At 40.0% G+C, this 17,239-nt stretch overlaps 2 protein-coding genes across 2 annotated transcripts in view; both read left to right on the top strand.

Moving 5' to 3' along the window:
* The window catches only part of LOC145480650 (dynein axonemal heavy chain 5-like), a 175,897-nt gene that overhangs the window by 50,051 nt on the left and 108,607 nt on the right, over positions 1–17,239 (top strand). The gene's annotated exons all lie outside the window — the stretch shown is intronic.
* LOC145480655 (transmembrane protein 39A-like) lies at positions 2,447–11,617 on the top strand. The gene is made up of 8 exons (XM_081458944.1): positions 2,447–3,381; positions 3,611–3,791; positions 6,691–6,774; positions 7,219–7,373; positions 8,246–8,570; positions 9,230–9,414; positions 9,950–10,070; positions 10,216–11,617. The coding sequence occupies exons 1-8, from the start codon at positions 3,206–3,208 to the stop codon at positions 10,429–10,431; spliced, it is 1,443 nt and encodes a 480-aa protein (XP_081315070.1). The 5' UTR covers positions 2,447–3,205; the 3' UTR covers positions 10,432–11,617.

Here is a 17,239-nt window from a genome sequence, read left to right as displayed (position 1 = left end):
TCACGAAAAACGCACGTACAGTTTGTTCGTTGTACCGTTGCACGTAAAAGAAAGACGCGCAAGTTTGACGTCACAATAAGCATTATGACGTAGCGCGACGAGGGGACTCCACAGGAGGCTCATTCCCAGTTCCCTCTTTTGTGTGTGAAATTGAAATTTTTCGCGATCAGTAAAGGCAGCACTCCGAGTAATAATTTCAACATGTTATTCAGAAGTCCTGGGCTACTGTTAAAACTTCCGAAGAAGATGGTGGATTTTCTTTTTAGAACTACAGCCTCTTTTCTTTCATTGTAGTCCCCCTCCCCCGGTCCCCGGGACTGTCGCCTTCATTTTGCATTTTCAAGTTTTCTTCGGGCAAACGCTACGAAAGACACGTCGCTATGTTAGTATTTTAACGTTGCGGAGAAGAAGTAACAAAACTCATCAATAAAGATGCATGCAGCCAAAGCAATCATCGTTTGCTCGGCAGCTCGGACGTGCCGTATTTTAAAGTGCGCCCCGTCCAAGCTTAAGTCCCCAGTCCCTCGCTCACGGATGGGAAGCGACTGTTACCGGCATGATATTACCGTACCCAAATACTGATGCAATTAGCCAATTGGTAGCCTTGTCTAATGTCCTGAAAGGGGATCAGTGTTTAAAACACGAAATGGCAAAATGACGAAATGTAACTACGGTGACTACAGGTTAGCCTACAGTTGCACTCATGTTAGCCTAAATATCACTAGCCTTTCTTACTCACGCCACCCGGCAAAGAAAAGCCTGACACAAAGCGTGACAAGCGTCAGTGTACGTATTAACCAATCAGAATCATTTCTGGCTGTCATGTTTACCTGCATGTGTCACAGATCACAACGGCGGGAATTTGAGCAAGTTTCGTCCATGTTTGTAATGGTTTCCGAGAATATTTGCACAATTTGCGTCGAAAATTTTCACACAGAGTATGGAAAATGTGTCGCCACAGTACCGCTGTTTTCTGAAACTTCTAACAAAGAGTTTTCTAATGTTTTGTGTGAAAAACCTGTCATTTTTGTGAAATTATTGCTCGAGTTGAGAATTGTTGTCATTCAAGATAGTGAAGAAGGCAAAAGGTCTGTTGGCAAAAAAATGCGCTAGGAAAATAGTGAATTGCTACAGAATGTTCACGGAATTACGGGAGGCATTGGCGGGTGGTAGGGCACTCGACGAGGCGAAGGAAAGCGCTCCACGACCTCCTTCGAGAACCAGTTTAATAGGTTCAATTCCTGTTCGAGGATAGCGATCCCCAAGTGAAGTGAATCCAAAGGCGAAGCGACAAAAAAAGCCCTTGTAAAAATTAAGCTGAAGGAGTTCAGCGAAGACCTTCAACAAAGAGAGCTCTGTTTTCTGACCAATATTGTGAGTTCGACGATGAAATAACAAGCCTGATGAATATCCCGATAGAGAGAATTTACCACCAATCGAAATGCTTTCACTTCCGGTAGTGTGACATTATGTTGCATCAGTTGTGTATCCAATCAGCGTAACATCTAGATTTTGGATGTTCGACATAAGCCAATTAAAACGTTTGTGTCAGGCCTGTTAAGGACACTAGACAAAGGTCAATTTTGATTAGTTAATAATTGTCTCTTTATCTTAGTTACGAACGTAGTTACAATGTTTACTTCTTTTTTACTGGTTTTGTAATCGGACCTTTAAGCGTCACCACGCGCGTATAAAAGCTGATTTAGCGTCCCTTTAAAGTAGTTTTTCTTTCCATCTCGCGTGGTCTTGTCAACCTTGAACTCTTGATGTTTTTTGATTTCCTAACCCTTGGCTCAAGCGGGACCGATATGTGAGTACTTTGTCATTTTGATTAGGTTACGTTTTTTATAGCTATGGGCGAAGGAATACAAAGGAACATTTGTACAATGTTGATTGATTTATAATCGTCTAAATTAGAAAGTGTTCTGAACGTTACTAGAGTGAACGCCCACCTTTTAGGCTCGAAAGCATTGAGCTGTTAATTAGTTCCTTTTATTGTGTACTTCTGTGGTCGAATCTTATTTAGTATCTTAGCGTAGTATTTACGCTGGCTATTTTTTGATGTATTGTTATTCAATTTCGTTATGTTATCGATTCCAAATCGTTAGTTTGTCTCGTGTAAGTTTTGACTATTTGTTACGCAACTTTTCCGCTAAATTGATAGACATTCGTTACATATTGTTATTTCAGTTTACGATCGTTTATGTTGATGCAATAAATCGCCGGTAACCGTCAACTTTGGTTTTCCGTGGTTTACTTGTCTACCCTTGAAGACGACCTGTAAAGTAGTCCCACCCACTAGTTTGTCGCGACACGCCTAGAGCTCGTTTTGTTTCGTCTCGTTTTGGAATTTGCCAGTCGCTGCAGACGTTACAAGGCTTTTCTCTTCAATTCCACCCCCCCCCCCCGCCCTACCCCCTACCCTCTTGCTTAGAAAGGCCTGATATCACTGGCTTGAAGGTGGTAAGCTCTCAGTAATTGCACGGGTTAACCATATCCCACATTGTTAAGCGCCATTTCGTAATTTCGCCATTTCATATTTTAAACATGCCTTCCTGATAGTTACTGACATATGGGTGGGTAGTTCATAATTTCATCTCGACTGAAATTTTGTACTACTTTGTGACATAGTTAGTAGAGGAGACTAAGACTAGACTCTACTAACTATGTTTGTGAGCATCACAGTTCTGTTACGTTCATCCACCAACTGCAATCCCGGCCAAAAGTAGTTGGGACACTTGAGCTAGATCACGTATCCCCCACCCCCCCTAATCAATGTTGGAAAATATCGCGTTTTTTCCAACAAAAAGGGAAAAAATCACCCGATAATCAACATTGTAAGTGGGGGGAGGGGAGAACTTGCTTGCTGTCCCAACTTTTTTGTCCGGGATTGTGGCTTGCCTCCCAAAATAAAGCTCGTTCAATGCAATCTCGTGAAATACTCGGTTGTAAATGCGCTTAAGCTTGATTATAACTTTCTGCCCTCGAGGACCTTCAAGAGTAGATGTCCTGAAAATATTTCCGCTTGCAGATCCTACTGATACTTTACTTACCTCGGGGTTTTTGCGAATTCCGCATTTCCAAGAATTGTGCGAAACCGCATTTAGTTTGAGCAGCGGGTAGCCCCCAGAGAGTTCGAGCAGAGGGTGGCTGACTTTGTGGTTAGTATAAAGAAACATTATAAGGAGTGAAATCGCTAATGTAGATGTTTGGAACGCTTCTTTGGCCGTTCATCTTCTATCTGGTCGCCAGCTCTTCCATTCTGGATCATATTTTCTTCTGGCTGTGTCGTTTGATGCCGGGAGGGAGAAAATTTGCCACTTTAAAGGCTAGTTGCCCGCCGAGTATTCGAAGTCTTCAGAACGCCGTGCGAGGTTATCGGTGAGTGAAATCTTTAAGCGCATCTTTGTTCACTTCGTGGCTAACCGTGGTAAATATAAAAGAAATCTTCCATTGGTTGGTTAAAGTTATAAGTTAAGCACAAATTGAAAAGAATATTGCACTTTTCAGTGAGCGCGCGAATAAGAATTCAAAGAACCTCAGTCACAAATGCGCGTTATTCACACTAATAGAAGCTAACTATCAGTTTCGATTCATTTCTTTTCAACAGGAACGGATCTCCTCCATCTAGTGGTGGAATACATTCGATTTCTTCATTATTGACAATACCTCCATTGTACCACTACCCTCATCCAAATTTGCCTGTGTTTACCTCAATGGGTTTCGAAGTCCTATTCCTTTGCTATCTTGTCAGCGCTCTTGTACTTCAACATGTCAATATCTACAAAACGGTGGGTGCTTGTCTTATTTTGGCTAAATTTTATTCTGGTCGTTAGATAAACGAACGTGCACTTTTTAACCGATTGCTATCCATAAAAATTGATTGACTGTCAAAAGAGAGCGAGGTCCGTATAATTATTCTGCTATCGTGCCATGTTCGCAGAGTTTACAAAATTGATTATCTTTAAACTCAGTATACCGGGTGTTCCAATTCATTGATTATAAAGGTTAAATATAAATATTAACTTTACAAAACTGCTCAGTAACCTCACGTTGCTTGACTAGATTTTAGGGGCCCAAATTTTCGTGACAAGGATGTATATTCGTCATCGAGTCGTGTCTCAATTTTTTTCCTCATCAGAATTAATTATCACTACCATCTCGAATTTATGTACGTTTCTCAGTTGGCATTTAGTGCGGAAATGAATTGTGATGTTAATTATCGAGTAGGTTTCATGAAAACAACTCTTCATTGTTCTTTTCTTTTCTGAAAAAAGTAAGTTCATTTCTGTACATACGTGGTGAATCAGCCCTTTACATATGAAAAGCCAATATTTCAATGCACTAAATTTGAAAATTCATTTCAATTATGGACGGGTCTGTACTGAGTAAAACTCGTCCTATATTTTTTTTTTGGTGACAAACGTCAGGACATATGCCAGCTGTTACTATCTGTTGGCCTGAAATTCAGGCCAATGTTGTTTACATGTCCCCCGCTGAGATGGCAAGAATGGTTTTGCAAGAGATGATCATCACAAGATGTAAATCATGGATAATGTTTCCCTGAAAAATACAATTTTCTTTATTATTATTATCACAAATTGCATATCCATCTACAAATATTGTATTTTCTAGAAAAGGTAATGGATCAGGAAGATGTCTTAAATTTGAACAATTTTAAAAATGATTTTTAATTTTAAAATTTATATGATCAGTGCTTGGAACTAAGTAATTCAGTCAGTAATTAATACACCTATTGGGTTTAATTACTTAAAAAAATACTTTGCTTGGTTGGATAGGGGGTGGGGTGGGGAGTGGGGGTGGTGTGTGGGTTGTAATAACCATATGCTTAACAAATGATAGGCAATCTGTGTGCAGAAATGAATGCAATTTTGTTTGCAGTGTTGCACTTTGCAAAATAGTTATTACAGGTCTTTTTATTTTACCATCTTGTTACTGTTTTGTGTTGTTTACTAGATAAAAGTAGCAAGTAGGAATGCAAAACTTAACTACAGTAAACTGAATTTTTATCAGTTTCCTCACCAATTTACCACCTTCAGTTTCTATCCCTGTTTTCAGGGCAGCTATTTGAGTCACCTGTTTCACTGATCTTCATGCCTCAGTAATCTCAATAACAAAATTTGACTGGAATGCCCACACACTTGGTCACTTGTAAGATCCCGTGTACGCCATCGTTCATAGTGCACACTAAATTTTTCCTTTTGCTATTCATATATGCTGGATATAATTGTGTAATTTATAGCTTTTTTAACTAAATTTTAACTAAATTTTCTGCTTAGGCCGCACCTTGCATAGGTACTTTAGTCTCATTCATGCTTGCCCCTTTGGGTATTATATCTTTTCTTTTGTTTATTATTCTTTTTTTCCCTTAGGGTGGTGTTTTCTTTTTTTTTACGTTATTATGTATAAGATAATTGAAACCCAATAAAGCCTTTGAAAGAACAAACAAACAAGTGTTTCATTGAGAGCCAGGCACCGGACAAATTGACTGGCCGTTAGGATCTGACATTTTGCCTCCCTGGTTGGACCGTGTAGAGAAAAGTTTTCTCATAAAGAAGTTCAGCTCAAAAAGTCCTGCCTACCTTTGAAAACTAGTTGCCCTCTGCCCTCCTGTTGAAAACGTTGCTGAAAACCCTGCTGTAACCAATTTGTTGCTTGAGGTTGATTATATCAACAACAGGCGAGTTCATCCACATCTTGAAAGGTCATCAAACATACTCAGTGATAACAGGCGTTACAGGTTACTGCCTTCATTGAGCCTTGATCCCTGATATTATATTTATTATAAAAACGTCTACACATTTTGTACCCTGGTCACATAGATTTTTGCTCTTCTTCTGCTACTGAAGTGAAAAAGCTTTCAAAGCAGTCAGAGTTGAGCAAGAGAAGAAAACCTCTTGATTTGGTTCTAGTTGGTTTGAATCTCACTTCCACGTTGATGCTGGCTATCAAACATATTTTCAAAATAATGGCTGAAGTGTCAACCAATAGCACTTACTGACTTAATAGAAATTGTAGACATCTGGACTCTTGCTGGTAACTTCTGTGTCAAACTGGTGTCACAATAAATGCAAGATCTTACAATCACAATGATTCGATTCAGAATCCTCAAGCCCAAGTGTAACCCCAATTAATTAAATGCCTTTAGACTAAGCTACTTTGTAACAAGCATCCTTATTCCAAAAAACTGCTCTTATTTCAATAAATGGTCCCTATTCTGATCACTTACTTATGCTCTCAATATCATTATCCAGAATTCTGAGTTGTTTTTATCACAGTGTTGCTTTTGAGATTTTCTTTTCTCACTTGAGTCAAGGTGAATTGCTGATTTTGCTCAATTACTTGTTTTTGTCACCCATTTCTGATGATTTTCTCACTTTATTTATAATTTATTTATTTATTTATGTATTTATTTATGTATTTATTTATTTATTTATTTAACATAATATTTATTTTTTTTGCATAATTTGATTACTGGCCATATTTTGCTGACATTTTTTTTGTTGTTGTTTTGTTTTCTGCTTTAGATTTTGCACACTGTAATACGCTATCTTATTTATTTATTGGTTGTTCTATGACAATTTTTTACTCATAAATTTTGTTTTCTGAGAAGGATCAGCATCATTAATAATTAATTTTTCAGCTCCTTTATTTGAACTTTTCCCACAGAATATTCACATGGTTGACGTACACCTCATGTGGTTTGTTGCTGTTTTCCTAAGCCGAAGAGTAGCGTGGCAGGTTCTTGGACAGGTAATCTGAAAACTAGCTTCTGCGTGTTCAAATAACTTTTTTTTTTGCCAGTTGTTTCTGAGTATTGTTTCTGAGATTTCTATGCTAGGGATTCATTATAGATGTTAAGTAGTTTCATTGTCCAAAAGTAATACAATTGTACATGTATCAAAATTTGATTTATCAAAATTCAGAATTAGGGAATGAAAGAAAAGAATTTATTTCATTTGATTTATTTCTCACTTGTTTAAAAGTATGTAGTTTCTTTTAACTATGACAAGCAAGCTTGGCTGGCAGTCCACCATTGCCAGCTAGCTCCTTGTGTATTCTGGGACTCTTATGATTTGGCATTAAATAGTGGCAGTTAGCATCTAAAGTTAAGCATTTTTGTTGGCATTAGTGGATATTTAAAATTGCTATCTCCGACACTGTACCGTCATCTCCTATATTGTATCTTCTTTCCAGACACTGGCTTCAGAGGTGCTTTACACTGTTAAGTATTTTGTTGGTGTTTTCATGAAGGGTGCAGCACTTCTCACACTTGTGTCAGGCTTTGCATGGTTGTCATGGAGACTTATTCAGCAGAACAGCATTCAGAATTGTCTCTTCCTCTGTTACCCGTATGTATACTCCCCTTTGGTTGATGCTTCGTATTACATTTCTATTCAGTCAGTCTGTCCCCAAGTTAAAATAAACAATAAACATTTTTGCCTTGTCGGCAACTCAACAGAGGTTGCTTGGATTTTTGTCTCGTCATGTTGAAAACTTTCTCTACTGCTAATGTTAGGAAGCCATATTATGACCAGAGACCAAGAAACAATAGACGTTTTTACGGATACGGCAGCCAACTTGAATGCCATTGTTTCAAATAGCTATTTTGTGATGCTCAGCATCCCATAATAGCTATTTGAAACAATAGAATTCAAGATTGCAGCCATATTGGTAAAAAGGTCTTTTCATCAGCTAATCAGGGGGAAATATTAAACTATTACTAATAATGTGGGCAGAATTGCTTTGCCCAGACGAGTCGTATGGGTTATTTTTGCACACACTTAATGCACACTTAATTTTGCAGTTTCAAGGCAGAACTTACAGTACTCAAGCTTCTACTTACACAGACTCAATGATATTCTGGCAGGCTTAATGTGCCATTCGATGAATCAATCAATCAATCAGTCAGTCAATCAGTCAATCAATCAATCAATCAATCAATCAAACAATCAGTCAGTCAATCAATCAATCAATCAACTACATCGCCTTGGTCTTTTTTACCTGACGTTATGTTTACACTGAGGACACTCGAACCATGAACTCTTGACTTTTTGCTGACCTTCCTTTTAGTGACTATAGTATGAGGACTCTTCGTGTAGACAAACGCTGCTCTTATACATTACATAAAGAGCCTTCATTCTGTAGTCACCAAAACAACATGTACAAAAACGTCAAGGGTTTATTGTTTGAGTGTCCTCACTGTAAGATTTTTTTTCTCCAGGTTAGTGATGTACTTATTTACATTTGGCTTCACCTTGGATCCTCAAGGAAGTAAAGTAATGCTTAAACTAAGCCCTCATCAGGAGCTAGGACCTTTATCACAACTACAGCTGTTACAAAGCAGTCTCCTCGATAAAGGTATCATGGTGAATGGAAACGCTAAACAGGAAATTCCAGCGCCACAGCCGTGTTCTCTGCCACCTGACGCCGTCCGGTACGAAGCCGAATGCCTACGGACAGATTTTAATCTTCGAATAAAACAAGTTCTGTTTCAGTCACTTGTATGCGCATATTATGTTGGTTTTATTCCAATGAAGTTTTCAGAGGTGAGGATTATAAGCAAATTGAATGATAACTATAAGTAACATACGTTGTTTTAGTTGAGCAGACGTATTGAAAATGCCGCTTCGGAAATTTGCGCACTTTAAAGTTTCGATCGTACGACATCTACAGAATGCAGTTAAAACTCTTAACGCCCTAACAACATTTTTCTGAAGCAGACTTTCAGCCAGTTGCGACGTTCTCGTTATGGGGCGTGAACAGGTTGCGTGAACTTTAAATTCGACTTGGTTGAATGACGTTTCTCTTTGATTTCTGATTGGTCGAAGCGTGTTTGGTCCACTTTTTTGGTTTAGTTAGAAGAACACGTATCAGGGTTGCTAAGGAACAGACGTATCCGAATATTTAATTATACTCGTGTTTGCCCGCGCTATTTTGTGATTGGATAACAAACATCAGAAACCAAGTTCTGGCCAGAAGAGTTACCAGTTCCCCTGACTGGACAACCCAGTTTACACTTCCGTGCTTAGTGTTCAGGTCTTTGAACAGAAGCGAGGCTAGAGTTGACTTTGTTTTGATCCAATACAAACCTTGCTACTTTTCAAATGTAAATGATCCTGTTATCATGCGAACTAGTTTCTAATCCAGTGTCCAGTGTTTTGGCTGTGTTTTGTGATCATTCCCTTGAATTTTCTATTATTCACAGCAACATTACGTGTATTACGACATGTGGTGGGCTTGTCAACACACGCTGTTTGTATGGCTGAGTTCTCTTCTAATGCTTATGATGTTTCTGTTACCGCTCAACTACTGTGACGCCCTACACAAGTGTGCTCTGCATCTTGGGGGATGGGAGAGATATCCATGCGGGCACCGAGACACGCCACACGTGTAAGTTACGGAAACTTTATGTTCTTATTAACAACAGTTTTGTTCGGTCAGATTCGGTATCATTCATTTTGGACGGGGAAGTTTTAAGGTTGGAAAGTTTAAGAAGTGCTTGTCTCCCTTTTCCTGCAAGAAATTGAAATGTTTCAGTCACCGCTAGCGCCTGCGTTGTAGATTGAACTTTAACGTAGTAAAAGCTGCTATACGCCAGCGGTAAATTTCGCAGCAGCGAAGACTACCCATTAGAGTTTTACCGATGTAGCTATCGTTTATGATAAAATTTCGGGAACCCAGAAGTCCACAACCACTGCTTGCCCTCCACCCCATCCCCTCCCGGGTTGGAATGCTAGTCCATTAGATACAGGCTGCTGCCTAACGCTTTCTTCTCGATTCTAAGAAGAGTCTGAGTACGGGCTAACCCTGAACTGAAAGAAAACAATTGGAAAATATCCCAGTAATCATTAATGTGGCGTTTACTTGATTTGAAACCTCTGCTATATAACGCTTGGCTATTGTCTTTGGCTTTTCCGTCCCCTAGATGGTCAGCATTAACAGTATGGCCCCAGGGGGTCCTAGTACGACACGGTAAACTACTTTACAGAGCGCTTGGTATCCACAATGTAGCTATCCCAGGAGACTCGCATCATGGGAGATTTTTTGTAAGTATACGATTTCGTGAAAAGATTTACTATGTGAAAATACTGTGAAGTACGTGCGTTTCTGTATTTATTTCATCAATCTAATTCAATATTCGGTAGTGGCTGGTACTAAATGGATCTAACAAACTCTGACATTGTTTTGCAGTTCATGTTTGAATCTCCTTTGCGACTTATTAACTGGATGTCTGCAGTTCTCCTCTTACTCGTCCTATATCAACTCTTTATGATCACGCGGTCCCATTCTTGGCACCAGCTCCTCTCGGTTACAGGGCTTCTGGCGTTTAACTACCTGATACTCTACCGGCTTTTCCGGGATCGCTGGGCACTCCAGGCAGTGGTGCGAGAGAGAACGGGAAGTTGAGCCCCTAATTATAGACCTGCTATATCGGTTTGAAGTGCGAGAATTCGATTAGTTATAACGGATGTGGTATTCAGGCGTAGTGTGTCACAATATTTTCTCTCTTTATACTTACAGTTACCATTTCTTTCTATCGCTATATGCTAAGCTAATATATTGTTCTTCTTTCTACACATTATTCTTTTATTTCGCTTTATCGTTTTCCAGTTCTTTTTCCTTAGTTCGTGAGCCTAAGGGAGGTCTGCATTTGAATCTCTTTTCAACTGCTTTTGAACCATTTCCTAACATAGTTTCTCTGCGGTAAACAAACTTATGTTTTCGAGGAATTCCGCAGCTTTGAAGGTTTATTTATTATTTATTAAATATCGTGGATACAAAAATGATAAAATGATATACAAGGATACAGTAGAGCCTTCTTGTGATATTCAATTAACTCTTCAAGAAAAATAACATTTAAAGTACCTGCTTCAAAGAATGGCAGTGAACCTTGTTCGCTTTAAAATAGTCTTGCCGCGAAAAACTGAGGGTGGGCAAGGATTCATCGGTTCCTTTGACGCACCTTAGACCACTGATCTTGACCCAAATCATACCAAAGGAACGCACCCTTTAATCGGTTGACGTATTCTAAATCGTCGTTTTGGTTCGGCGTGTTTTAAATTGACGTCTGATCTCTTCTCTTGTAGTTTTGTTCTCCGCTAAATTCTGGATTTGACAGTGTTTTACGGCTTCTCGTTATAGAAAATTTATCCCCATCGCTTCTCCTTGAGCAACTGCCCACTTCTATCCTAAAATCATTTTTTTTCTTCCGAAATGCAGCTCTTCTAGTTGAACTTGGCTGATAGTTACCCCTCTGGTAGCATTATCAATATGCGATGGATTCTCCACATTTCTTACAAATTCGCATAATTTAAAAGCGAACTAAAAAGATTTATTTTGGGCAATCATTCGTCATTTAACAGGTCTGCGTGTAATTTGGAATATCGCGAACGATAAGAAATCGAACATTTTGACGCAAGTGTTTTCAAACCATAAGTTTCTTTTCAAAGCAAGATATGGCTATCGCCTGCAAACGCACTCCGTTGTAGCTAGTCGCATTCCATCTGCAACTATCGGCTCCAAAGTTAACTGTAGAACAAAGTTTGTTTTAATGTCAAAACTGGTAATTTATAGAATAAAAAGGTATTCATCTGAGAGAAGTTATGTGTTCTTTGAACAAATCAGAAGCGTTGCAACTCTGTGTTGTGATCTCCACTGTATGTCTTTAATATGCGTTTGCAATTACACAGTTTCTGAAGTTTACTGAACAGCAATTTAAAACTGGCAATGTCTGACTGGACTATAACTGAACTACTAAGAAAACGCGAACACTAAGGCTCTGTCCACACGTGAAGACAAAGTTGCGGACTGTTTCTAGCAACTAAGATATCTGCGTTTACAAAGGCAGGGCCCTGGTTAGTAACAGGCAACCAGAGGCTCTTGCCTCCGACAGTTTGTTCGTTTTTGTTGTTTATAGTCATCATAAACACCCTAAATAGCCTGGGAGAGAACAATTTTTGTTCTGACACTGAAATGTACTCGTTTCTAAAGAATCTGTCGGCTCCGACGAAAGGTCAATGCAGGAAACTCGGCTTGACAAATTCATCACGGTGGTTAAATTAACTTTGATAAGTAGCTAATCAGGCCCAGTTAAGAGGCCGAACCTTTTTCAGCCGGGAATTTCGGATTTGGAACGGCTTTGATTCAGACTGCGTCGACCTTTAAATATATGTGCCGAACCTAGTGCTTAAATTATTATAGCGTGGTTTACAAGCAGTTTATTCTTTGCCTTAAAATCGCTGACATTTCGATGGGATTTGTTTCAAACTAAATAAAGTTCGGCGAATTAAGTTCGACGTCTGAATCAACAGGCGTGCTTTTGATAATTTGGGTCGGTCCCATTCCAATTAAGTTGGGCTCATGAAAAGGTCGGCGTCCGAACTAGGCCGAAGTATCTTCATATTACGTGATCTCGTGTGATCTGTCAGCATAAACGTGGGTACCGTAACTGAGTAGGTGCCAGAACACGTATGGTGTCGCTGTACTCATATGCACGTTTTTAACGTCGATATCGTCCCCGGGCTTTTTTTGGAGAGCTTGGATTATTGCTCCCATGTTCCGAGCCCACAGTTCCTCGGCGGTCAGCGGGTGGGTCGCTGGCGGGACAGGTGAAAAACTGGGGTTGTTTACCTTTTACCCAAAAAATCCGGAAATTTCGGATGGAATGTAAATGGAAAGATTACTTTTGTCTTCCCAAACGGAAATTTTCTCGGGAAAACGGGATTTCTTGAAAGGTAGACTAAAATTCCCAAACGGAATTTCCCAATTCGGAATGGAAAATGTGCGTTCCATTTCCTAGTTCTACTGCTGCCTTCTAGTCCTTTTGGTTTGGATCGCCCTTTATCCTATCTTCGGGAAAAAGCTATGGAAATGGAACGAGCGCATCCCCGTGAAAATTTCCATTCGGGATTTGACGCGTCCCATCTACTACAACTGTCGACCAACCGGTTTTTCCGAGTGATTGGTTCACTACCTGGGACTGCTGAGTCAGATCTGTTGATCTTGTGTATTTAAAGCAACGTGTACAGAACCTGTACTGTTTAATACTCACGTGCTATTCAGAGAAAAAGAAATCGGTTTTCTGGGTGCTATCAAAGCCGCTCGATCGTGGATGTCACCGCCAAGTTTCATAAACACTAATTATTTTGTCTAGCCTTTTGTTAGCTGTAAATTTTCATTTATCTCCAAATCGACAGGGACCCTATTCAACTGTCTTTGTTTTTTTCACCTCGCAAGAATTTATTTTCCAAAGCTGCTTTCCAGCCATTCATTGTCACTGTTGTTGTTAAAATCTTTTATTAGTTCATCTTCAGTCGTAGTGTTAAATGTTTCCTGATCGACAGGTGAAAATACCTCGTCATCGTGGTCTTCAGAGGTTAATAAGGGATGTTCAACCCCGCTACCAGAACAGCCAGACCTGTTTTCTTCTCCAAGCGTATCTTGTACAGTTTCATCGTCTCCACCTTCCTCCATTTCATTTAAACCTCCGTCTTCTCCTTTAACCTTTTCTAATTCTCTTGGTGGTTTTTCTTCATTGATCAACTCTTTACATCTATTTGAGTCTTCCTTCAATTGAGTTATATCCACTGTTTCTTCGAATATTTGTGTCAAGACTGCTCCTGCGAAATTCGTTTGAGGTACTGTAACTTGGTCTGGACTGCTTAAATTTTCTTGGAATTCCACCAATAAAGGCTTGTTGTGGAAAACATCGTCTTGGTCGTTGTCCATGTCGAATTGCTCAACACTTTCTTCTACAACTTCTTCGTTCAACGTGAGTTGAACGTTCTCATAGTTGCCCTCTTTGTCTTCTTTGGGATGCCCCTCATTCGGAACCGTGAAAACACCGCCAAACTTGCAAATTGCTGCCAACAGCTTTTCATCCTGGTACAGAAAATGAAACGTCATATCTTCGTCGTACTCCTGAAAGTCGAACGTGACTCCCTTTAGATTATTCAACTGCCTTGTCAATGCTTTTTCCCATTCCTCGGCATCTTCGACTGCTCCGGTATTTTGGGCGCAACGCAGTACATCTTCAACAGCTCGGAAATGATCTTGTACGAGTTCTTTTTCTCCCTGTAAAGCGCGCAGTTTTGCCTCGGTAAGTGCGCAAACTTTGGAAACCAATTTGTGTCTGTGCTCGGTGATAGTTTGCACGAGTCTTTGTGCAGCCGTCTCGATATGCAAAATGGTTCTTTTACTTCGTTCGTTCACATTGGCGACAACTGCGTCAACTTCGCTCAGTGTTTGATGAAGAGAAGAAATAAGGTTTGCTGCTTCCTCCATATGCATTTTGACAGAGGGTCACAAATGTTATCTTTTGATCGTTAAAGGTTGTAATTGTTTTCGTAGAAGTTTGAATTTGAAATGACTTCGACTTCGACTTCGTTAATAATTCTTTTCCCAGTGGGATTTGCTTGTTTATGAAAACAAGACAATTAAATTTTGGGCGCTTACCATTCAACTAAAAATTCCAGTGCTTTCGAAACGGGGGCAAATAGTACGAAAATTTTCTGGAAAGTTTCGGAAAAATCCGAAAATTGTTGAATTTCTGAAATGTGAATCATTCAACCGAAAATTCCAGAAATTTCAGGAGAGAAATCAACTGAAACTGGAATTCTCGGTTAGAAATTTTACGACAAATGGAAAACACCTTCCTCGCCTTATCGCCTCTTGAGGTTTGAAACAAAAGACGTACACACCAGTTTGGTTCCTAAGAACATCCACCCCTAGAACATTACATTCATGAATGGCCCAATTTGTTGTATAAACAAATCATCCTTTTGTGACTTCGTTGGAGGGACAATTCATCCCTAGTATATATATTGAGCTTACGTAAATAAGCGATAAAGCGCTCGCTCGCTCCAAGCGATAAAGCGACCTTTATCGCTTGGAGTGATTTTAAGGCCTTTTGGAGTCGTGAAATCAAAGTGCATATAGCTATTATGGTGCAAAATCTTTAACACGGTTTTTATAAATTCAGTCATATATACCCTGGGTGAGTATACCTGCATCATACTGGAGCCCACCTGCATCATTTCAGTACAAAGACCCCTCCTCCCCGGCCCCTTTGCGACCGTTAGCAATAGCCTCTTTCAGGGTAACTTTTTCCGTTTGCATAAGAAAATAATTCAACATGTATGCGAGGCAAATTTGGGTAGTTCTGCGGTTTTGCTCGCAATTGCCACGCACCTCTTTAGAAAAGTTAACCGAGGAAAGGGCCGTTTTCGCGATCACGAGAAGGACTGGGAAGAGCACAGAGTTAGCACCTTTCTCCACTCCGTACATTCTCGTCCGGCGCATAACCCCTTTCGCTTCTCTTAGCCGGTGCGGCCTTGGCACGAGAAACATTACGACTGCATACATGAATACCGAAAGTCCTAGAATCTAGGACTGGGAAATCCTTTGTCTCCAAAACCCTTCGTTTCTCGTGCCAAGGCCGTGCTGGCTTTAGAGTAGCGAAAAGGGCTATGGGGACGAGAATGCATGCTCACTCCATAGGGATTTTCTTTCGTACTGCCCTTTTCTCCCGCCATACTGTTCACTCTTCGTGACCTTCTGATAAGACACTTGGCATCTCACTGTGCCTCTACCTAACAGGGCCGTGATCAGTATGAGGCAAACCGAGGCACTCGCCTCAGTCATTTTTTTTTTTCGCTGTCTTTTTGAGGGGAGAGGTAAGACACCGCTAAATACCTAATAAGAGAATTTAACCATGGACATGGCCTCAGTCATAATTTTTCTCTTGCTTCGGTCCTGCCAAGGAGTATCACTACTTACCGGCGAACTTCATGCAACCCAGACCATGCAAAGATGAGGAACAGACCCTTACTATTTGACTTCTCAACAGACTGGAGATATCATAGAATGATTGCGAAAATAGAACCCTTCCGTTTTGACAAACGCAGGCCTCGAAGGCAAAATTTACTGCTACAAAGACTGAACTTCAAGTAAAGATTTGATTGTCCTAGGTTCTTCGGTTGATTTTTCATAAATAAACTTTCGACATGAAGTCAACATACCAACGCAATAACCTATGAGGAGAAAATTATGGGAAAGGAGTTACATTATGGAAAGTCTACTTGATAGCCACGCAGTAACCTTGATGCCAGTCCCGGAAAGTTAGAGGCTGGCATGAAATAGACGCACGGGTCTTCTTGCTCACTTTTCCAGGCTCGGTTACGTTTCTAAACCTGTCGCTTGGCCAAACACCAAAACGAGTTCCAGAAGCGCAGTCCGAAAGCTCGCATTCTCGTCTCCAGTGCTACACGTGATGAAATGACCACAAGGAACGGAGGCTCTGGGGACGAGAACGGTACTGTAGAACTGAGCTCTGTCGTCATTGCAGGTGCTGTAATTGTTTTCGAGCTAGGGGGCATTGTTTCTGTTGTTTTTTCTATTGTCCTCTCAAAGGGTTTCAAGCCATTCATGTGAGACCTTTACGAAAGGTGCGACATGACCCGGCGGGAATGGAGAGCTCTGCACAAGCTATGATAATACCAGCTCTTTCCGCCATTCTATTCTCTCCCGCACAACTGTCACACGAACATTCAGAAAGGGAATTTATTTTCCATCATTCGTTTCTTATTTACATTTCTACAAATACCACTAATAGACACACCACCGAACATACAATCTACGAGCCAAAGATATAAATAACTTCTCTCTTTACTATAAAGTATCTTGAAGTTTTTTGAACGCTATACAATATGTACATAACATGGAAAGATACGAAGAATGAACTTTGGATGAAACAACCTCACTTTTCGTCAAACATCCCTTCGCGATCCAGTTTACAACCCCTAAGCAAAACCTAAAACAAGAGACCACTTGAAAGAAAGGTATGTGGGAACAATAAAAGAAGGCAATCTTATTTGGCATGTTTCTTGTCACCGACAAAACTGAGTGTTCTATTCACCAGATTTAATCTCTACTGGTGACCTCCACTTCTGTTGTTTGCTGGACATTTCCACATACCATCTAGAAGCTTGGCAGACACGCGTAACCGAGGTTGCAAAAGCTAGCTCTCAGTTTGTCAGCAACGCATTTTTACTTTTAGTTACAATTTGATGGCATAGCGAATGAATTTTATGAAACACAACAACCCTCCCCAAACTATGATTAAAAAAAGATAATCGAAAATTAGACTGTTCACAGCGTCTCGGTATTAAATCTTGTATGAAACAGAGGATCAGAAATAGTCGCAGTGTATATGGAT

The sequence above is a fragment of the Orbicella franksi genome, chromosome 3 (assembly GCF_964199315.1).
Source record: "Orbicella franksi chromosome 3, jaOrbFran1.1, whole genome shotgun sequence".
Classification (NCBI taxonomy): Eukaryota; Metazoa; Cnidaria; class Anthozoa; order Scleractinia; family Merulinidae; genus Orbicella; species Orbicella franksi.
The sequence above is the reverse complement of the archived record's forward strand: the minus strand, read 5'-3'. Positions and strand labels throughout refer to the sequence as shown.